This window comes from Phyllobates terribilis, unplaced genomic scaffold, assembly GCF_046119375.1.
Source record: "Phyllobates terribilis strain yellow unplaced genomic scaffold, ASM4611937v1 Scaffold_12__6_contigs__length_324123572, whole genome shotgun sequence".
NCBI classification, from domain to species: domain Eukaryota; kingdom Metazoa; phylum Chordata; class Amphibia; order Anura; family Dendrobatidae; genus Phyllobates; species Phyllobates terribilis.
Genome location: NW_027362772.1, coordinates 97,144,888 through 97,168,867, shown reverse-complemented (window position 1 = coordinate 97,168,867; position 23,980 = coordinate 97,144,888). Strand labels below are relative to the sequence as shown.

General features: G+C 50.6%; 1 protein-coding gene across 2 annotated transcripts; it reads right to left on the bottom strand.

Annotated features, from left to right (window-relative positions):
* Positions 1 to 713: 713 nt before the first annotated feature.
* LOC141172229 (ATP-dependent RNA helicase DDX19A) lies at positions 714 to 18,772 on the bottom strand. Of its 2 annotated transcripts, none has more exons than XM_073656215.1 (12): positions 18,613 to 18,772; positions 9,305 to 9,362; positions 8,972 to 9,046; positions 5,252 to 5,387; positions 4,478 to 4,570; positions 4,272 to 4,374; positions 2,753 to 2,867; positions 2,374 to 2,551; positions 1,958 to 2,195; positions 1,591 to 1,753; positions 1,316 to 1,507; positions 714 to 1,021 (listed from the first exon to the last, which is right to left on the bottom strand). In XM_073656215.1, the coding sequence occupies exons 1-12, from the start codon at positions 18,667 to 18,669 to the stop codon at positions 960 to 962; spliced, it is 1,470 nt and encodes a 489-aa protein (XP_073512316.1). In that variant the 5' UTR covers positions 18,670 to 18,772; the 3' UTR covers positions 714 to 959. The 2 variants fall into 2 exon arrangements, with proteins under 2 accessions (XP_073512316.1, XP_073512317.1); XM_073656216.1 differs by lacking the exon at positions 18,613 to 18,772 and adding an exon at positions 18,413 to 18,502.
* Between the last annotated feature and the right edge of the window lie 5,208 nt (positions 18,773 to 23,980).

Below are 23,980 nucleotides of genomic sequence, written 5' to 3'. Positions count from 1 at the left end.
AAAACTTTAGGTACAAATTTCTATTATTTTTTTTTTACCTTTATATTTTACTTTGTAAAAGAATTTCCTGCTTCTGTTCCGAAGCGATTTGTTTTTTTTTTCTGCTAAAAAAAGGAAATAGGTGGAAGAGGGGGCAGAAGATAATTCATGGATTTTCTGTCCTTGGTCATCCCGGCTTGCAGCAGGAGGAGCAGACCTAAGCACTGTGGATCATGATCCGCTTACAGGGGTTGTCTGACGCCATTCACTTCCGCATCAGGAGGCGAACGGCACCGTCTACATGCAACGTCGCTCGCCTCCTGATGCGGAAGTGATGGCATCTGATAAACCCTTTTAAAAAGGAAAGTGTTTTGGGGTTTTTTTTTCGCCTGGTTTCCTATAATTTGATCTCTGCATGATCCAAGATATCCCAGCATGTCGTACCCACCGAGCAGGAAATGCTGGGACTCCCATCGACAAGAGTCACTTGATAATAATACTAAAAAGGGTAATTAAGTCCATGGTGAAGTATAGAAAATAAATAGTAGTGCCCCCCCACCTGGGAGGTCAGTGCAGGGGAGAGAGGGAGTTATTAAAAAATGGAAAGAGAAAAGTAATTTTGTGTGACCGGCGTCCCTGGCGGACCCAGGCGGCAGACACCCTCCTCCAGCGCCCGGGCTGCGCAGGCAAAATCTCATAGTGAAGTACAGTCCCAAATGGAGGGAGGGGGGGGGGGGGGGGGAGTCTGAGAAGTGCAATTGATTAACCCCCAATTTAAGAGGAAGCAAAATAAGGGTTAATCTCTGGTCCAGAAAAAGTAGGGGAAAAAAAATTCTTGAATTTCTTTAACGCTAGCCTAAAAACAAATGATGTCACACATCCCGCACGGTGTCCTGGGTCGGAGGTAGTCTGACGTGTGACATACGCCGTAACAATCCTGGAGGTCGGGAGGCGGCGGACGGCAGCAGCCGGAGATCTGTTCACTTATTGATCTTCTCGATGTCGTCAATGTCGTCCGTGTTCAACTTCTCGATGGTTTTATCTACGAGAGACAGAAATGACGTGATCAGCACCGAGGCGGCACCATCTGATCGCAAAGTTTCTGTTTAGGGGTAACATAACGGCCCTATTTAGCTACTAAATTACGGGGTTTTTTTAGTTTCTCTCTGTAACCAGGACATCCATAGAAGCCCTAGTTACAGGGAACACTTCCTCCTGGTGGCAGAGTTGATGTGGGTCTACAGTAATCATTTGATCGCCGGGATCAATAGCAGCATCGGCGGCCCGTCACACTTTCCTCAGTGCTCCCTGGGCGCCATGTCGCGCCGTTACTTACTGAAGTGCTGCTCGATCTGTTTCAGGATGTTCATGCTGTGTTTGCTGTCCACCATGTTGATGGCGAGGCCTCTCTTGCCAAAGCGCCCGGTGCGTCCGATTCTATGCAGATACGTTTCGTTGTCTGGATTTCCATCTTTATCCACGGGAAGATCGAAGTTTATGACTACCGAGACCTGCTCCACGTCGATACCTGGAGGAAGAGGAGGAAGAAGAGTCACGCACACACAAGACCTGGCGCCAGGATCGCCATGGCGGTAGTGGGGCTGTACCCACCTCTGGCGCACACGTTGGTGGTGACCAGAACTTTTTCTTTGCCGTCCCGGAATCGGTCGATCACGGCTGCTCTCTGCTCCACCATCATCTCGCCGCTCAGTACCGCCACCTGGTGGCCTTCTTTTGATAGCTCACCCGCGAGCCAGGACGCAGTTTTCCGGGTCTGCGGAGAATATATACGGCGTTATCAGTGTTTTGTGACGAGGAGACATTTCTCTCCATCGTCTAACCACCTGGCTCTGGACCTCGGCATCTAAGGGGGTTACACAGCCCGGATCAGAGTCATCTCTAATCCCGGCTGGGATCTGTGTTACAGGCGCAGCTCCGATGCAAGAAAGTAATTAACCATTTCCATCCAAACACTCACGTGGCAGAAGATCATGGCCTGTGCGATGGTTATGGACCCGTAGATGTTGCAGACGGATTCGAACTTCTCTTCCCGGCTATTGCAGAGCACGTAGTACTGCTTTATGGTGTCCAGAGTCTCCTCCTCTCGCTTCAGTTTGATGATGTTGGGCTCGGGGACGACCTTCTGAGCAAATCGCCAAACCGAGTCTTCAAAAGTGGCGGAGAAGAGCAGCATCTGGCAGTCCTTCGGCACCATCCTGCAACATACAAGGTCCCGTCACCCCTCTGTGCAGTCCCCAGGATGCCCCTCTACATACCCCATACCCCTCTGTGCAGTTCCCGGTACAGCAGCCCTCAGGATGCCCCTCTACATACCCCATACCCCTCTGCAGTCCCCGGTACAGCAGCCGGTACGTGGCGGTGCCCCGCGCTCACCTCTGGATGCGGATGCTCTGGTCCTGGTGGCCCTGCGTGGCGATCATGACGTCGGCCTCGTCCAGCACAAACACTTTAATCTTCTTGGGGTCTATGAACCGCAGCTTGGAGCACCAGTCCAGCACGGTCCCGGGGGTCCCGATAACTATCTGCTCTGCCAGCTTGTGGCCGCGCTCCACTGCCGAGACAAGAAACACCGGTCACACAATGCCGGGAGCTGCAACAGGCAGCACAAGTATAGCGAGCGCCATTAACCCTTTATGGCAAGATTAATAAGAGGGAAGGGACAATAAAGCAGAAAGATTTTCCTGCAGACCCAATGACAAAGGGACCTGGTCTGAACACCGACCTATCCTGCCATTTATGACAATGGACTCACATTTGTTCCCTCGCACAGCGTACGCCAACTTCAGCTCTGGATGGAACTTGCCCATCTGTTCAATGACTTTTCCAGTTTGCAGAGCGAGTTCATATGTGGGGGAAAGACACAGGCACTGCGGAGACACAGGACAGGGTGACATGTGAGCAAAAGCAATCTACTCCAGAGCTGCACTCACTATTCTGCTGGTGCAGTCACTGTGTACATACATTACTGATCCTGAGTTACATCCTGTATTATACTCCAGAGCTGCACTCACTATTCTGCTGGTGGAGTCACTGTGTACATACATTACATTACTGATCCTGAGTTACATCCTGTATTATACTCCAGAGCTGCACTCACTATTCTGCTGGTGCAGTCACTGTGTACATACATTACTGATCCTGAGTTACATCCTGTATTATACTCCAGAGCTGCACTCACTATTCTGCTGGTGCAGTCACTGTGTACAAACATTACATTACTGATCCCGAGTTACATCCTGCATTATACTCCAGAGCTGCACTCATTATTCTGCTGGTGCAGTCACTATGTACATAGATTACTGAATCTGTACTTGTCCTGAGTTACATTATTTATACATATTGAATGTACACAGTGACTGCACCAGCAGAATAGTGAGTGCAGCTCTGGAGTATAACACAAGAGGTAACTCAGGATCAGTAATGTATGTACACAGTGACTGCACCAGTAGAATAGTGAGTGCAGCTCTGGAGTATAATACAGGATGTAACTCAGGATCAGTAATGTAATGTATGTACACAGTGACTGCACCAGCAGAATAGTGAGTGCAGCTCTGGAGTATAATACAGGATGTAACTCAGGATCAGTAATGTAATGTATGTACACAGTGACTGCAGCAGCAGAATAGTGAGTGCAGCTCTGGAGTATAATACAGGATGTAACTCAGGATCAGTAATGTAATGTATGTACACAGTGACTGCAGCAGCAGAATAGTGAGTGCAGCTCTGGAGTATAATACAGGATGTAACTCAGGATCAGTAATGTATGTACACAGTGACTGCACCAGTAGAATAGTGAGTGCAGCTCTGGAGTATAATACAGGATGTAACTCAGGATCAGTAATGTAATGTATGTACACAGTGACTGCACCAGCAGAATAGTGAGTGCAGCTGTGGAGTATAATGCAGGATGTAACTCAGGATCAGTAATGTAATGTATGTACACAGTGACTGCAGCAGCAGAATAGTGAGTGCAGCTCTGGAGTATAATACAGGATGTAACTCAGGATCAGTAATGTAATGTATGTACACAGTGACTGCACCAGCAGAATAGTGAGTGCAGCTCTGGAGTATAATACAGGATGTAACTCAGGATCAGTAATATAATGTATGTACACAGTGACTGCACCAGTAGAATAGTGAGTGCAGCTCTGGAGTATAATACAGGATGTAACTCAGGATCAGTAATGTAATGTATGTACACAGTGACTGCACCAGCAGAATAGTGAGTGCAGCTCTGGAGTATAATGCAGGATGTGTACGCACACACTTACCTGTGGATACTGATTGGCAGGGTTGATCCTGGACAGCATGGCGAGTACGAAGGCGGCCGTTTTCCCTGTGCCAGACTGTGACTGAGCAATCAGATTCTGAGGTCTATAAGACACAACCAGACGAGCCCCTTTTAGAAACCTTTGTACTCCGTGTGACCGTTAACCCCAGTGCAGAAGTTCTCACACCCTGGGGGTTGGACACTTACGGCTCGGCCAGCATCATGGGCAGTGCGGTTTCCTGGATTTTGGAAGGTCTGTTGAACCCCATGGCGTAGACTCCTTGGAGAAGTTGGGGCTTCCTGGAAAGACCAAACTGAAGCGTCAAACTACTAGGAACATCCGAGCGGAGGAGGGGGGACGATAGCGCCGAGCCAGACCCTTAATGAGCAATTAATATTTCTGCTCCCCAGCTGAACCCTCCCATGCAACACGAGACCCCGGCCGCTGCTTAGATTGATGTCAGAATACGTTTTATTTCTATAGGAGAGATCGTGCACATTAATAAACCCGTCACACCGCGCTCCTCCGGCGCCGGGGAATCACATCTGTGCAGGAGGCCGACGCCATCATTAAGGAGAAGCAGCTATTACAGGCCCCAGTGCCTCCACGCAGGGGTGGGGGGCTCGCTCGGAGACGGTTACCATGGAGACCCCGGCCAGAGATTTGGCTCCGTAATGTAATTAGCGCGCCTCCTTCACGTTACCGAGCGAGAAAAAGACACGAGGAGAAGATCTAGAAGCATCTGCCGACGCTGCGGGGCATTGCTGATAGCACTGTAATAAATGCTAATAATCAAAATGCAATGCAAGACTAAATGTGCTTTTAACAGCCCTTGTCGAAAAAACTACAACTCCCAGCATGCCTTAATAACCTCTGGCTATTGGGGCATGCTGGGAGTTGTAGTTTTGCAGCAGCCGGAGTCATAAATGTTTTTTGATTGACCCGACCCCCCCCCCCATTTCCAGGTCAGGACCACTTACAGCCTGAGCTCCTCGAAGGACTTGACGGAGTAGAGGGGGGAGTTGGGGTCTCGCTGCAGGACCTCCACTTGGTTGGTCGTGTTCACCAGGTTGTTTCGGATGAGTTTGTTCAGCAGAGACTGAGCGGCTTTATCCTCTGGGGGGAGACGGGGACAATAGATGGAGTAAGAATCGTAAAGGACAGGGACACACCGGGGGTCCGTCAGCTGGATCCCCCCCTTCTTAAATGCTGTAGACCCCCACCATGTAAAAACCTTACACCTGTATCCCACACCGACGCGATTTCAGGCTCAGGTGACATTGTTATACAAAGTTTCCTCCTAGAGAAGCGACAGCGCTGCAGCCAATCAGCAGGCACTGACTGGATGCAGCGCTGCCATGGTATAACCATGTGACCAAGCGCCGACATCGGATGGCCCAGCTTCTATCGAGACCCTCCACAGCCCCCCGGACTCCTACCCACCCTGGTAGACGGTTAATGGCTTTACCCCAGTGGATCATCTCTACATACGGAGGATTCATCATTCCCAATAATTACTCGCAACCAAGTACCCCTGAAGAATGGCCTAAACCCCCCTTCTGTTTTTTTGGGATCCAATATTTTTGTTTCATTCATCCCCACAGTCTTACCTGAAGTTATTCTATTAATGGAGAAATAGTTACATCTATTCAAAATGGAGTCACAGAAAGCGGAAGGCAATGGATGGGGTGTTGGAGATTTTTTTTTAAAAGAGGAGTTGGAGGAGAAGGGCGAGCGGCCCCGGGCGGCAGGGAGGAAGGAGAAGGGGGAGCCGTCCCCGGGCGGCAGGGAGGAAGGAGAAGGGGGGAGCGGCAGGGAGGAAGGAGAAGGGCGAGCGGCCCCGGGCGGCAGGGAGGAAGGAGAAGGGGAGCGGCAGGGAGGAAGGAGAAGGGCGAGCGGCAGGGAGGAAGGAGAAGGGCGAGCGGCAGGGAGGAAGGAGAAGGGCGAGCGGCAGGGAGGAAGGAGAAGGGCGAGCGGCAGGGAGGAAGGAGAAGGGCGAGCGGCAGGGAGGAAGGAGAAGGGCGAGCGGCAGGGAGGAAGGAGAAGGGCGAGCGGCAGGGAGGAAGGAGAAGGGCGAGCGGCAGGGAGGAAGGAGAAGGGCGAGCGGCCCCGGGCGGCAGGGAGGAAGGAGAAGGGGAGCGGCAGGGAGGAAGGAGAAGGGGGAGCCGTCCCCGGGCGGCAGGGAGGAAGGAGAAGGGGGGAGCGGCAGGGAGGAAGGAGAAGGGTGAGCGTCCCCGGACGGCAGGGAGGAAGGAGAAGGGGGGGAGCGGCAGGGAGGAAGGAGAAGGGGGGAGCGGCAGGGAGGAAGGAGAAGGGGGGAGAGGCAGGGAAGAAGGAGAAGGGGGGAGAGGCAGGGAGGAAGGAGAAGGGGGGAGCGGCCCCGGGTGGCAGGAGAAGGGGGGAGCGGCCCCGGGTGGCAGGAGAAGGGGGGAGCGGCCCCGGGTGGCAGGGAGGAAGGAGAAGGGGAGCGGCAGGGAGGAAGGAGAAGGGGGGAGCGGCCCCGGGCGGCAGGGAGGAAGGAGAAGAAGGGGGAAGCGGCAGGGAGGAAGGAGAAGGGTGAGCGGCCCCGGGTGGCAGGGAGGAAGGAGAAGGGGGGAGCGGCCCCGGGTGGCAGGGAGGAAGGAGAAGGGGGGAGCGGCCCCGGGCGGCAGGGAGGAAGGAGAAGGGGGGGAGCGGCAGGGAGGAAGGAGAAGGGGGGGGGAGCGGCAGGGAGGAAGGAGAAGGGGGGGAGCGGCAGGGAGGAAGGAGAAGGGGGGAGCGGCCCCGGGCGGCAGGGAGGAAGGGGAAGCGGCCCCGGGCGGCAGGGAGGAAGGGGAAGGGGAAGCGGCCCCGGGCGGCAGGGAGGAAGGGGAAGGGGAAGCGGCCCCGGGCGGCAGGGAGGAAGGGGAAGGGGAAGCGGCCCCGGGCGGCAGGGAGGAAGGGGAAGGGGAAGCGGCCCCGGGCGGCAGGGAGGAAGGAGAAGGGGATTCTGGAGGAGCGGCGGCCCCAGGCAGGGAGGGGGATTCTGGAGGAGCGGCGGCCCCAGGCAGGGAGGAAGGGGAGGGGGATTCAGGAGGAACGGTGGCCCCAAGCAGGGAGGAAGGGGAGGGGGATTCAGGAGGAGCGGCGGCCCCAGGCAGGGAGGAAGGGGACGGGGATTCAGGAGGAGCGGCGGCCCCAGGCAGGGAGGAAGGGGAGGGGAGGGGAATTCAGGAGGAGCGGCGGCCCCAGGCAGGGAGGAAGGGGAGGGGGATTCAGGAGGAGCGGCGGCCCCAGTCAGGGAGGAAGGGGAGGGGGATTCAGGAGGAGCGGCGGCCCCAGGCAGGGCGGAAGGGGAGGGGAGGGGGATTCAGGAGGAGCGGCGGCCCCAGGCAGGGCGGAAGGGGAGGGGAGGGGGATTCAGGAGGAGCGGCGGCCCCAGGCAGGGCGGAAGGGGAGGGGAGGGGGAGCGGCGGCCCCAGGCAGGGCAGAAGGGGATGGGGATTCAGGAGAAGGGGCTTTCGACATCTGTCATGGGGAGCTCTTTCTTCATGAAATAAAGCAGAGCAGCAGCCCTTGCCGCAGGTCACTAATAGTCAATTTTGAATGAATTATTGCGGCCCCTCCTCGCCTTCGGTGGGATCGGTGCTCTGAATCTACCAGAGAGCCTTTATAGCGTTCATTTTACATAACCTCAGCTAGGTCCTTTAGCGCCACCGCTGCCCTCTCATTCTTTCTTTTCCCCCATAATTTTCTCATCTCCCCCCGTACTGCAGAGATTTCTTCCCGAACCTCCATCTGTTGTGTAAGACGAGCAATGGATTTTCCAACTGCCAAAACTGCCAATACGGTTTCCATGAGCTTTTCTCCATCACCTTTTCTGCGGCCTCTTCCAGACCCTCTATTCGCCCCCCCCCCACACCTTATTCTAGAATTTTTAAGGGGATTGACAATTGCACAGGATTTCTCCCCTCCAGAATCAAATACACTGAAATATCGACTGCAGCCACAATCTCAGGAGAAAGAGAGCAGGAGAGTGGAGCATAAATGACGAAAAATTGGCCAGATGGCGCCAGTCTGGAAGCTTTCTCCTTTAAGGAATGTGTGTGGTCAACAGTAACGGAGATGGTGGACAGCAATGGGATCTCCAGTCCAGACAGGGCTCCTAGCCCACTGAGGCCGCCGGCAGAAGCCCCACCGCAGGTGAACAGGAGGCCGGGAGGATCAGGTGAAGACCCAGTGGTGAAGAAAAAACAGCAGACAAGGGAGCAAAAGCTGGAAACCGAGGAGAAGGGAAAAATGACCCCAGTAGAGTCAGGAACGCACTGCGCACCACTGCAAGACCGGTCATAGTGGGAGAGCGGCAGAGGAGGGCGGGAGCGCAGCACACGTCGTCATACCTGAACTGCTGCATTCTTACAGCTTTGTTATCGTGTAATTTGCATCTTGCCTTATACTTTGCATTTTGAAGAGAATCTGTCATCAGGTTGTTGCTCCCCCATCTGACAGCAGCATGAAGCCGTCAATCAGTGGTGGGTGCAGGGCTGTACAGAGCTCAGCATTCAGAGCACTGCTAGATCTGCAGCAACAGTGATTTCATCACAACTGCAGCAAGCAGCCTGATAAGCGACATCGCTGGAATCAGGGACTCAGGTGAGAGAGCAAAAACCTGCTGACAGATCCCCTTTAATTCATCACCAATGTAATGACCTCTGCTAATGGTGGAGGACCCGGCCGCTCACCTTTGTCGTCATCCTCAGCTTTCTCTGCTGCGCTGCTCGTCTTCTCTGTTTCTTCGTTGTCTACTGGAGCGGTGCCTGTGATAATGGGAGCGGCGCAGATGTCAGTACACGTAGGGCAGTGCGTCAGATCAGTAAAATCTCGCTGACGCTCACCACACGTCCCAGGAGCATCAGAGACAACCCACATCTTGTATCAATGCACAAAAAACGCTTCCCACATCTTCTACCAGGTGCAGTGTATACTGGAGGCCGACGCAGACTCGGCAGCCCCCCCGACGCGCACTCGGCAGCCCCCCCGACGCGCACTCGGCAGCCCCCCCGACGCGCACTCACCGTTATTCTCAGGTTTAGGAGCTTGGACTTTATCATCTTTCAGCTGCAGCTTATTGAACTGCGGAAGAAGAGAAAGAACCATCAGAATAAATAACTTTCTTTTATTCAGTCTGTGGAGTCTTGAAGCCGCCGGGAGGACGGTCGGCCATTTCTTAACCTCTGCCATCAGTGATTCAAGACATTCACAAACTTCTCCTGTCCTACAGCTGTGATTTGTTACAATGTATCAATAGATGCAATCAAATGGTCACACAGATCAACTGAAGCTGAGAAGACTACATTGTAACAAACCCTCAGCTGTAACTGTACCGTGTCTCATCCTCCCAATGTAAATATTTGCTCCATTCATCCTAAACAAGTAAAAATTGTGAGGAAAGAACCAGAAAAGACACAAGAAAGTTCCAACACTAAATCCGAGCACAAACATCACAGCCCGAAATACAGAGGACGCTCTAAGAGGGCAGAACCCCAACCACAAGGGAGAGATGAAGGCTCCTATTCACTGCGGGACGATCCCGGCGTCATCTACATTCATGGAATTATTGTCTTTTGATCGTCCCATCAGTTATAAGTATCATATCCACCAGCTCCAGTGTGAGGAGAGGTTTATAGAGGGCGAAAACCAGGAACACAGGGGGATTAAAGAGAAATATAAAGAGGGGTACAGGAACGCCTGCACATTGGATACTTTACATCCTGTATTATACTCCAGAGCTGCACTCACTATTCTGCTGGTGCAGTCACTGTGTACATACATTACATTACTGATCCTGAGTTACATCCTGTATTATACTCCAGAGCTGCACTCACTATTCTGCTGGTACAGTCACTGTGTACATACATTACATTAGTAATTCTGAGTTACATCCTGTATTATACTCCAGAGCTGCACTCACTATTCTGCTGGTGCAGTCACTGTGTACATACATTACTGATCCTGAGTTACATCCTGTATTATACTCCAGAGCTGCACTCACTATTCTGCTGGTGCAGTCACTGTGTACATACATTACATTACTGATCCTGAGTTACCTGCTGTATTATACTCCAGAGCTGCGCTCACTATTCTGCTGGTGAAGTCACTGTGTACATACATTACATTACTGATCCTGAGTTACCTGCTGTATTATACTCCAGAGCTGCACTCACTATTCTGCTGGTGCAGTCACTGTGTACATACATTACATTACTGATCCCGAGTTACCTCCTGTATTATACTCCAGAGCTGCACTCACTATTCTGCTGGTGCAGTCACTGTGTACATACATTACTTATCCTGAGTTACATCCTGTATTATACTCCAGAGCTGCACTCACTATTCTGCTGGTGCAATCACTGTGTACATACATTATATTACTGATCCTGAGTTACCTCCTGTATTATACTCCAGAGCTGCACTCACTATTCTGCTGCTGCAGTCACTGTGTACATATATTACATTACTGATCCTGAGTTACATCCTGTATTATACCCCAGAGCTGCACTCACTATTCTGCTGGTGCAATCACTGTGTACATACATTACATTACTGATCCTGAGTTACATCCTGTATTATACTCCAGAGCTGCACTCACTATTCTGCTGGTGCAGTCACTGTGTACATACATTACTGATCCTGAGTTACATCCTGTATTATACTCCAGAGCTGCACTCACTATTCTGCTGGTGCAGTCACTGTGTACATACATTACTGATCCTGAGTTACATCCTGTATTATACTCCAGAGCTGCACTCACTATTCTGCTGGTGCAGTCACTGTGTATATACATTACATTACTGATCCTGAGTTACATCCTATATTATACTCCAGAGCTGCACTCACTATTCTGCTGGTGCAGTCACTGTGTATATACATTACATTACTGATCCTGAGTTACATCCTGTATTATACTCCAGAGCTGCACTCACTATTCTGCTGGTGCAGTCACTGTGTGCTTACATTACATTACTGATCCTGAGTTACATCCTGTATTATACTCCAGAGCTGCACTCACTATTCTGCTGGTGCAGTCACTGTGTGCTTACATTACATTACTGATCCTGAGTTACATCCTGTATTATACTCCAGAGCTGCACTCACTATTCTGCTGGTGCAATCACTGTGTACATACATTACATTACTGATCCTGAGTTACATCCTGTATTATACTCAAGAGCTGCACTCACTATTCTGCTGCTGCAGTCACTGTGTACAGACATTACATTACTGATCCTGAGTTACATCCTGTATTATACTCCAGAGCTGCACTCACTATTCTGCTGGTGCAGTCACTGTGTACATACATTACATTACTGATCCTGAGTTACATCCTGTATTATACTCGAGAGCTGCACTCACTATTCTGCTGGTGCAGTCACTGTGTACATACATTATATTACTGATCCTGAGTTACCTCCTGTATTATACTCCAGAGCTGCACTCACTATTCTGCTGCTGCAGTCACTGTGTACATACATTACATTACTGATCCTGAGTTACATCCTGTATTATACTCCACAGCTGCACTCACTATCTGCTGGTGCAATCACTGTGTACATACATTACATTACTGATCCTGAGTTACCTCCTGTATTATACTCCAGAGCTGCACTCAGTATTCTGCTGGTGCAGTCGCTGTGTACATACATTACATTACTGATCCTGAGTTACCTCCTGTATTATACTCCAGAGCTGCGCTCACTATTCTGCTGGTGCAGTCACTGTGTATATACATTACATTACTGATCCTGAGTTACCTCCTGTATTAAACTCCAGAGCTGCGCTCACTATTCTGCTGGTGCAGTCACTGTGTACATACATTACATTACTGATCCTGAGTTACATCCTGTATTATACTCCAGAGCTGCACTCACTATTCTGCTGGTGCAGTCACTGTGTACATACATTACATTACTGATCCTGAGTTACATCCTGTATTATACTCCAGAGCTGCACTCACTATTCTGCTGGTGCAGTCACTGTGTACATACATTACATTACTGATCCTGGGTTACATCCTGTATTATACTCCAGAGCTGCACTCACTATTCTGCTGGTGCAGTCACTGTGTACATACATTACTGATCCTGAGTTACATCCTGTATTATACTCCAGAGCTGCACTCACTATTCTGCTGGTGCAGTCACTGTGTACATACATTACATTACTGATCCTGGGTTACATCCTGTATTATACTCCAGAGCTGCGCTCACTATTCTGCTGGTGCAGTCACTGTGTACATACATTACATTACTGATCCTGAATTACCACCTGAATTATACTCCAGAGCTGCACTCACTATTCTGCTGGTGCAATCACTGTGTACATACATTACATTACTGATCCCGAGTTACATCCTGTATTATACGCCAGAGCTGCACTCACTATTCTGCTGGTGCAGTCACTGTGTACATACATTACATTACTGATCCTGAGTTACATCCTGTATTATACTCCAGAGCTGCACTCACTATTCTGCTGGTGCAGTCACTGTGCACATACATTACATTACTGATCCTGAGTTACATCCTGTATTATCCTCCAGAGCTGCACTCACTATTCTGCTGGTGCAGTCACTGCGTACATACATTACTGATCCTGAGTTACATCGTGTATTATACGCCAGAGCTGCACTCACTATTCTGCTGGTGCAGTCACTGTGTACATACATTATATTACTGATCCTGAGTTACATCCTGTATTATACTCCAGAGCTGCACTCACTATTCTGCTGGTGCAGTCACTGTGTACATACATTACATTACTGATCCTGAGTTACATCGTGTATTATACTCCAGAGCTGCGCTCACTATTCTGCTGGTGCAGTCACTGTGTACATACATTACATTACTGATCCTGAGTTACCTCCTGTATTATACTCCAGAGCTGCACTCACTATTCTGTTGGTGCAGTCACTGTGTACATACATTACATTACTGATCCTGAGTTACATCCTGTATTATACTCCAGAGCTGCACTCACTATTCTGCTGGTGCAGTCACTGTGTACATACATTACATTACTGATCCTGAGTTACATCCTGTATTATACGCCAGAGCTGCACTCACTATTCTGCTGGTGCAGTCACTGTGTACATACATTACATTACTGATCCTGAGTTACATCCTGTATTATACTCCAGAGCTGCACTCACTATTCTGCTGGTGCAGTCACTGTGTACATACATTACATTACTGATCCTGAGTTACATCCTGTATTATACTCCAGAGCTGCACTCACTATTCTGCTGGTACAGTCACTGTGTACATACATTACATTAGTAATTCTGAGTTACATCCTGTATTATACTCCAGAGCTGCACTCACTATTCTGCTGGTGCAGTCACTGTGTACATACATTACTGATCCTGAGTTACATCCTGTATTATACTCCAGAGCTGCACTCACTATTCTGCTGGTGCAGTCACTGTGTACATACATTACATTACTGATCCTGAGTTACCTGCTGTATTATACTCCAGAGCTGCGCTCACTATTCTGCTGGTGAAGTCACTGTGTACATACATTACATTACTGATCCTGAGTTACCTGCTGTATTATACTCCAGAGCTGCACTCACTATTCTGCTGGTGCAGTCACTGTGTACATACATTACATTACTGATCCCGAGTTACCTCCTGTATTATACTCCAGAGCTGCACTCACTATTCTGCTGGTGCAGTCACTGTGTACATACATTACTTATCCTGAGTTACATCCTGTATTATACTCCAGAGCTGCACTCACTATTCTGCTGGTGCAATCACTGTGTACATACATTATATTACTGATCCTGAGTTACCTCCTGTATTATACTCCAGAGCTGCACTCACTATTCTGCTGCTGCAGTCACTGTGTACATATATTACATTACTGATCCTGAGTTACATCCTGTATTATACCCCAGAGCTGCACTCACTATTCTGCTGGTGCAATCACTGTGTACATACATTACATTACTGATCCTGAGTTACATCCTGTATTATACTCCAGAGCTGCACTCACTATTCTGCTGGTGCAGTCACTGTGTACATACATTACTGATCCTGAGTTACATCCTGTATTATACTCCAGAGCTGCACTCACTATTCTGCTGGTGCAGTCACTGTGTACATACATTACTGATCCTGAGTTACATCCTGTATTATACTCCAGAGCTGCACTCACTATTCTGCTGGTGCAGTCACTGTGTATATACATTACATTACTGATCCTGAGTTACATCCTATATTATACTCCAGAGCTGCACTCACTATTCTGCTGGTGCAGTCACTGTGTATATACATTACATTACTGATCCTGAGTTACATCCTGTATTATACTCCAGAGCTGCACTCACTATTCTGCTGGTGCAGTCACTGTGTGCTTACATTACATTACTGATCCTGAGTTACATCCTGTATTATACTCCAGAGCTGCACTCACTATTCTGCTGGTGCAGTCACTGTGTGCTTACATTACATTACTGATCCTGAGTTACATCCTGTATTATACTCCAGAGCTGCACTCACTATTCTGCTGGTGCAATCACTGTGTACATACATTACATTACTGATCCTGAGTTACATCCTGTATTATACTCAAGAGCTGCACTCACTATTCTGCTGCTGCAGTCACTGTGTACAGACATTACATTACTGATCCTGAGTTACATCCTGTATTATACTCCAGAGCTGCACTCACTATTCTGCTGGTGCAGTCACTGTGTACATACATTACATTACTGATCCTGAGTTACATCCTGTATTATACTCGAGAGCTGCACTCACTATTCTGCTGGTGCAGTCACTGTGTACATACATTATATTACTGATCCTGAGTTACCTCCTGTATTATACTCCAGAGCTGCACTCACTATTCTGCTGCTGCAGTCACTGTGTACATACATTACATTACTGATCCTGAGTTACATCCTGTATTATACTCCACAGCTGCACTCACTATCTGCTGGTGCAATCACTGTGTACATACATTACATTACTGATCCTGAGTTACCTCCTGTATTATACTCCAGAGCTGCACTCAGTATTCTGCTGGTGCAGTCGCTGTGTACATACATTACATTACTGATCCTGAGTTACCTCCTGTATTATACTCCAGAGCTGCGCTCACTATTCTGCTGGTGCAGTCACTGTGTATATACATTACATTACTGATCCTGAGTTACCTCCTGTATTAAACTCCAGAGCTGCGCTCACTATTCTGCTGGTGCAGTCACTGTGTACATACATTACATTACTGATCCTGAGTTACATCCTGTATTATACTCCAGAGCTGCACTCACTATTCTGCTGGTGCAGTCACTGTGTACATACATTACATTACTGATCCTGGGTTACATCCTGTATTATACTCCAGAGCTGCACTCACTATTCTGCTGGTGCAGTCACTGTGTACATACATTACATTACTGATCCTGGGTTACATCCTGTATTATACTCCAGAGCTGCACTCACTATTCTGCTGGTGCAGTCACTGTGTACATACATTACTGATCCTGAGTTACATCCTGTATTATACTCCAGAGCTGCACTCACTATTCTGCTGGTGCAGTCACTGTGTACATACATTACATTACTGATCCTGGGTTACATCCTGTATTATACTCCAGAGCTGCGCTCACTATTCTGCTGGTGCAGTCACTGTGTACATACATTACATTACTGATCCTGAATTACCACCTGAATTATACTCCAGAGCTGCACTCACTATTCTGCTGGTGCAATCACTGTGTACATACATTACATTACTGATCCCGAGTTACATCCTGTATTATACGCCAGAGCTGCACTCACTATTCTGCTGGTGCAGTCACTGTGTACATACATTACATTACTGATCCTGAGTTACATCCTGTATTATACTCCAGAGCTGCACTCACTATTCTGCTGGTGCAGTCACTGTGCACATACATTACATTACTGATCCTGAGTTACATCCTGTATTATCCTCCAGAGCTGCACTCACTATTCTGCTGGTGCAGTCACTGCGTACATACATTACTGATCCTGAGTTACATCGTGTATTATACGCCAGAGCTGCACTCACTATTCTGCTGGTGCAGTCACTGTGTACATACATTATATTACTGATCCTGAGTTACATCCTGTATTATACTCCAGAGCTGCACTCACTATTCTGCTGGTGCAGTCACTGTGTACATACATTACATTACTGATCCTGAGTTACATCGTGTATTATACTCCAGAGCTGCGCTCACTATTCTGCTGGTGCAGTCACTGTGTACATACATTACATTACTGATCCTGAGTTACCTCCTGTATTATACTCCAGAGCTGCACTCACTATTCTGTTGGTGCAGTCACTGTGTACATACATTACATTACTGATCCTGAGTTACATCCTGTATTATACTCCAGAGCTGCACTCACTATTCTGCTGGTGCAGTCACTGTGTACATACATTACATTACTGATCCTGAGTTACATCCTGTATTATACGCCAGAGCTGCACTCACTATTCTGCTGGTGCAGTCACTGTGTACATACATTACATTACTGATCCTGAGTTACATCCTGTATTATACTCCAGAGCTGCACTCACTATTCTGCTGGTGCAGTCACTGTGTACATACATTACATTACTGATCCTGAGTTACATCCTGTATTATACTCCAGAGCTGCGCTCACTATTCTGCTGGTGCAGTCACTGTGTACATACATTACATTACTGATCCTGAGTTACATCCTGTATTATACGCCAGAGCTGCACTCACTATTCTGCTGGTGCAGTCACTGTGTACATACATTACATTACTGATCCTGAGTTACATCCTGTATTATACGCCAGAGCTGCACTCACTATTCTGCTGGTGCAGTCACTGTGTACATACATTACATTACTGATCCTGAGTTACATCCTGTATTATACGCCAGAGCTGCACTCACTATTCTGCTGGTGCAGTCACTGTGTACATACATTACATTACTGATCCTGAGTTACATCCTGTATTATACTCCAGAGCTGCACTCACTATTCTGCTGGTGCAGTCACTGTGTACATACATTACATTACTGATCCTGAGTTACATCCTGTATTATACACCAGAGCTGCACTCACTATTCTGCTGGTGCAGTCACTGTGTACATACATTACATTACTGATCCTGAGTTACATCCTGTATTATACTCCAGAGCTGCACTCACTATTCTGCTGGTGCAGTCACTGTGTACATACATTACATTACTGATCCTGAGTTACATCCTGTTTTATACTCCAGAGCTGCGCTCACTATTCTGCTGGTGCAGTCACTGTGTACATACATTACATTACTGATCCTGAATTACCACCTGAATTATACTCCAGAGCTGCACTCACTATTCTGCTGGTGCAGTCACTGTGTACATACATTACATTACTGATCCTGAATTACCACCTGAATTATACGCCAGAGCTGCACTCACTATTCTGCTGGTGCAGTCACTGTGCACATACATTACATTACTGATCCTGAGTTACATCCTGTATTATACTCCAGAGCTGCACTCACTATTCTGCTGGTGCAGTCACTGTGTACATACATTACATTACTGATCCTGAGTTACATCCTGTATTATACTCCAGAGCTGCACTCACTATTCTGCTGGTGTAGTCACTGTGTATATACATTACATTACTGATCCTGAGTTACATCCTGTACTATACTCCAGAGCTGCACTCACTATTCTGCTGGTGCAGTCACTGTGTACATACATTACATTACTGATTCTGAGTTACCTCCTGTATTATCCTCCAGAGCTGCACTCACTATTCTGCTGGTGCAGTCACTGTGTACATACATTACATTACTGATCCTGAGTTACATCGTGTATTATACTCCAGAGCTGCACTCACTATTCTGCTGGTGCAGTCACTGTGTACATACATTACATTACTGATCCTGAGTTACCTCCTGTATTATACCCCAGAGCTGCACTCACTATTCTGCTGGTGCAGTCACTGTGTACATACATTACATTACTGATTCTGAGTTACATCCTGTATTACACTCCAGAGCTGCACTCACTATTCTGCTGGTGCAGTCACTGTGTACATACATTACATTACTGATCCTGAGTTACATCGTGTATTATACTCCAGAGCTGCACTCAGCATTCTGTGAATACATACGATAGTTGCCATCACGGCTATGTTTGTGGGGTCTCCAGGAGTCAGTGTGGGGCCTGGCGGCCGCTCTCGTGCATTGCGGGGGTCCGGTATTGCGGCCCTGCTGATCACACACGTGGCTCCGGTGCACACTGCAGGGACCTCGGGTGTGATGTCGGAGGCTGCGGTTAGAGCAGACACTACAGTGACCTGCCATCTCTCACCGACTCAGCGGCCGCCTCCTGCTCGTCCACCGCCGCTGCCCAGGAGTTAGTCGCCATCGTGGTTCAGCTTCTAACACCGGAACCTCCACAAGCACACACCGCCGCATCCGCCCGCATCCAGCTAATAGGAATGAAGCTCCGCCCCCCTGGTGTTACTAGATGTCCTCCCGGCCAGAAGAAAAGAAGCAGAACTTCCGTTCCGAATAACGGACGTTCCATTCTCCACCACTCCTTTGAGGCGAGACATGTCGCTTGACCATCACGTGATAGGACAATGCGGAGAGCTGTGTTACCATGGAGACACCAGATGGTCCGAGCTTCTTTGCGCGGTGCGCTCTCAGCCAAGGAAAGAGTCGGGAACTCGGTGCTGAGGAGGCAAGGAGCAAGTGATTGAGGAGGAGAGGAGCAGGCGCGGGAGAGGAGAAGACTCTGAGGAGGATAGGAGCAAGTGGTTGAGGAGGAGAGGAGCAGGCGCGGGAGAGGAGAAGACTCTGAGGAGGATAGGAGCAAGTGGTTGAGGAGGAGAGGAGCAGGCGCGGGAGAGGAGAAGACTGAGGAGGAGAGGAGCAAGGGGCTGAGGAGCAGGAACTGAGGAGGAGAGGAGCAGGCGCTGGAGAAGAGAAGACTCTGAGGAGGAGAAGACTCAGGAGGAGGAGAGTATCAAGGGGCTGAGGAGAAGACTCTGAGGAGGAAGAGAGGAGCAGGCGCTGAGGAGGAGAAGGATCTTGAGAGAAGCAGGCTCTGAGGTGCAGAGGAGCAAGGGGCTGAGGACTAGACTCTGAGAAGAAGAAGAGCCGGAAATGAGGAGAGGAGAAGACGGAGGAGGAGATGAGCAGGCGCTGGAGAGGAGAAGACTCTGAGGAGGAGGAGAGGAGCAAGGGGCTGAGGTGGAGAGGATCAGGCGCTGAGGTGAAGAGGATCAGGCGCTGAGGTGGAGAGGATCAGGCGCTGAGGTGGAGAGGATCAGGCGCTGAGGTGGAGAGGATCAGGCGCTGAGGTGAAGAGGATCAGGCGCTGAGGTGGAGCGGATCAGGCGCTGAGGTGGAGAGGATGAGGCGCTGAGGTGGAGAGGATGAGGCGCTGAGGTGGAGAGGATGAGGCGCTGAGGTGGAGCGGATCAGGCGCTGAGGTGGAGCGGATCAGGCGCTGAGGTGGAGAGGATGAGGCGCTGAGGTGGAGAGGATGAGGCGCTGAGGTGAAGAGAAGCAGGCGCTGAGGTGGAGAGGAGCAGGCTCTGAGGTGAAGAGGAGGAAGAGCTGGAGAGGAGCAGGCGCTGAGGTGGAGAGTAGCAGGCGCTGTGGTGGGGCTGAAGTAGAGAGAAGCAAGCACTGGAGAGGAGAGGAGCAGGCTCTGAGGTGAAGAGGAGCAAGAGCTAGAGAGGAGCATGCGCTGAGGCGGAGAGGAGCAAAAGCTGGAGAGGATCAGTCGCTGAGGTGGAGAGGAGCAGGCTCTGAGGTGAGGAGCAGGCGCTGAGGTGAAGAGGAGCAGGAGCTGGAGAGGAACAGGCGCTTAGTTGAAGAGGAGCTGGAGAGAATCAGGCGCTGAGGTGGAGAGGAGCAAAAGCTGGGGAGGATCAGTCGCCGAGGTGGAGAGGATCAGTCGCCGAGGTGGAGAGGATCAGTCGCCGAGGTGGAGAGGATCAGTCGCCGAGGTGGAGAGGAGCAGGCGCCGAGGTGAAGAAGAGGAAGAGCTGGTGAGGATCAGTCACTGAGGTGGAGAGGAGCAGGCACTGAGGTGGGGCTGAGGCAGAGAGGAGCAAGCGCTGGAGAGGAGAGGATCAGGCGCTGAGGAGGTGGAGAGGAGCAGGCGCTGAGGTAGGCTGGAGGTGGAGAGGTGCAGGCGCTGGAGAGGAGCAGGCTGTGATGAACCTGTAGCCGCCATCTTGGTAATGATAAATCATATCCAGGGATGGCCACACTTCAGCAGCCCCCACCGTTGGGACCTTCTGTTAAAACGTCAACTAGATAGTTTCCCCCCATCCAGGCTCCTGTAAGATAAGAAGCCTACTTAACACTTGAATGCTAGGAGCTTCAAAGACTTCGAGAGGAAACACAGCCAGCAGGGGGGGGTGCTTCGTCTATCTGTACCTGACCATTTGTCCCATAGGACTAGTTTCTTTGTCTGTCACAAGCATGGAGGCATAAGATATAGAAACATGAATAGTACACGCATGTTGCGTGGGATGGGCCAATAAAAAAATATCACGGCGTCCCGGAGCCATTGCGCACACAAGCCTCCGCGGTAGACGTTTGTACGTGCTCTGGAAGCCAAGATATAGCGCGGAGCCATTCCTGAGGACCGTATGGTATCATAATTGATATCAAAAGGTCGGTTACGGCGGCCCGAATCCATGGGAACCCCTGGGGGTATCATGAGACCATCCCAGAAGAAGTTATTGGGTTCCATAGAATTTGGGCTTCTGATCGAAGTTAGACCTGAGGGTGGAGACTGAGCCAGCTGACCTCACCAGCAGTGGGCGGGACGGGGCAGGTAAGATAGCAGGACAGACAAGAGACAAGTCAGTTTTTGACCCAAGAGTGGTGTGCTGAACATCTGAGCACCAGCTGAGGCCACCAAGGGGAGGAGCAGTTTGACCATGCGGTGGTAGGCCTCAGCCTGTAACAAAGAACCGTGCCTGCGACCGCAGAATCCTCTCCCTGCGTCACAAGAAAATCAAGAAACCGGTAACTGATATGCTGTGGTGATTCTGTGTGTTGTATTCCATTGTTGTATAGTTTAGCCTGACCTTATACCTGTGTATATTTAGTTGTATATCGTGTATCTAGTGTATTATTATAATCAATTACCTCAAGTAATTGTGGGCCTGCCTTTTATTCTGCATAACGAACGCACGTCCGTGTGAGCTCGGCTCAAGCCAAAAACGCTACCCAGGGTTGGTTCCTGACCCGATATAGGCCCATTCACGGACTGGGCGTATATCTAAAATAGGGACTGGTGGCAGCATACCAACTGGGGATTGGGGAAGGCTGGTAGTGACGGTCGGAGGTTCAGATATATATATTCCTGGCGCGGCCAAGGAAGATATATATACCGCCCTCACTACAGAGGGCCCCGATACCCAGTAGGTTACAGGACAGTCTCCCTGGCGACCGCTTATCCTAGGTGCAGTTCCTTGACTGACCTGAGGCTAAGAGGGCGCTAGCGAGTTGTGCTGTGTAGTGACGTTACGGTTTAGTGACGTTGAAGGGATAACACACTACCGTGTTCCCTGCGCTGGTTGCAGCTTCCTGGCACTACTTTCTCTAGGTGCAGTACCTTGACTGACCTGAGAGGTAAGGGGGCGCCAGAGAGCTGCACCCACCGGCCGGCTTTCATCACATTGGTGGCAGAGCGGTGGGATTGCAGAATAATAGTGTTGTGGGACCCCTACTCCCAGGCACTAAAGACTGCCAGTGGTAACTTCCACTGCTGGAGTCTTAAGGTCAGCCCAACGTTAGACGGTCAGGCTAAAAGTATAACAAGGTGTGTGCAAACTCAGGGTTGCAGCGGTGTCGGTTACCAAGATGGCAGACGGCACCAGGAGCAAGACCCTGCAGGAGGCTAATGCTACGGTCCGTGTGGCAGGAGGGGAGGACATTGTTACTCATGGCGAGGAGGAGTCCAGCCCGGGCACCTCAGGGAGCCAGTCCCCAGTATACGGTCCCGCAGTGGGCTGCCCACCACCTACCCAGCCCAGCCTGTCCAGATCACAAGCCCTTTTACAAGCGGCTATGGCAAGTCTCCAGTCTCATGGCGATGCCGTCTACAAAACCCTCCTGGCAGCATCAGAGAAGGCAGCGGAGGAGGAGCGCGAAGCTGCGGAGCGCCGGGAGGCTGCGGAGCGTGAAGCTGCAGAGCGCCGGGAGGCTGCGGAGCGTGCAGAGCGAGCTGCGGAGCGCCAGCACCAACTGGACCTGGCCCAGCGGGGGCTTCCGCTAGAGCAACCAACCCATCAGGAGACCAAGTCGTCCAAAGTCCGAGCTGAGGACTTCCCTCTACTGGAGAAGGATGGGGACCTGGACTCCTTTCTGGTGGCATTTGAACGGACCTGTCTTCAGCACCATCTGGCCCGGGATCAGTGGGCCAGATACCTGACCCCCCGTTTGAGGGGTAAGTCCCTGGATGCCTTGGGGGACTTACCTGCCGGGGAGGTACAGAACTACGACTGCATCAAGCGGGCCCTGATCCGGCAGTACAACCTCACTCCCGAGTCGTACCGCCAGAAGTTCCGGAGCCTGCTGCGTGGCCCCAAGGACACCTGGACCGATCATATGCGGGCGCTGTTGAGAGCCGCAGAGCACTGGACCTCGGGTCTAGCGCTTACTACCCGCCAGGAGGTCCAGGAACTGTTCGTCACGGAGCAGTTTTTGTGGAACTGCCCAGAGGACCTCCGACAGTTCCTCCGTGACCGAAAACCAACAGGGGCTTCTGCTACAGCCGCCCTGGCAGACGAGTATGCCAATAACAGGGCGCCTGAGCTGAAGAAGTCTGCCAGCAGCACCTGGAGAGGGGGTAAGCCCAGTCATGCCCCTGTTTCCCCGGCCCCTAGAACACAAGGGGTGTATCCCCCTGTTGCCCTCTCCAGGCAAGGACCAGACGTAAGACGTTGTCATCTATGCAACAAACCAGGACACTTTAGGGCTGAGTGTCCCCAGCGCCAAAAGACCCCATCCCAGTCCCAGAGAGCGCCCAATGTTTTGTGTGTGGGAGGGGGTGGTGGTAGGTCCCTGGACAACATCCAACCCGTCACCATAGGCCGTTCTGCGGTCATGGGACTGCGGGACACGGGCGCTGAACGAACACTGGTACGGCCTGAGGTGGTGTCCCCCCAGGACTTGGTACCAGGAAAGACTCTTTCCGTCTCCGGGGTTGGAGGCGTGGAGCCGGCACTTCCCGTTGCCATGGTGTATTTGGACTGGGGTGCCGGAAGGGGGATGCGGGAGGTGGGAGTAACGCCAAATATTCCCGCAAATGTTTTATTAGGGACCGACTTGGGGCGTCTAGTATCGCAGTATGTACCCTCTGAACCCCCAAGTTCGGCCCCCCAAGAGTGTATTGATTTGTCTGCTGCTAATGCCAACCATGTTGTATGTAGTGTGTGTCCTGCTGAGGAGGAGGGAGTGAAACCTGAGGGTAACACCTGCACAGACACAACACAAACAGGGTTAGTGAAAGCAGGTGGGGAGTGTGGGGATGCCCGCAGAGGTGCTCAGCCGGCGTGCCGTGACCTCTTGTCCTCCGGTGAGGGAGGGGGCGGGCAGGATTCTGTAGAGGGAAGCTCAGGGATGGAGAGGGGGGCAGCTACCGGCAGTGTAGGGCTCCCAGGGGTATCCAGGCTGCTGAGTATAGGCCCACTGCAGGGGGAGGA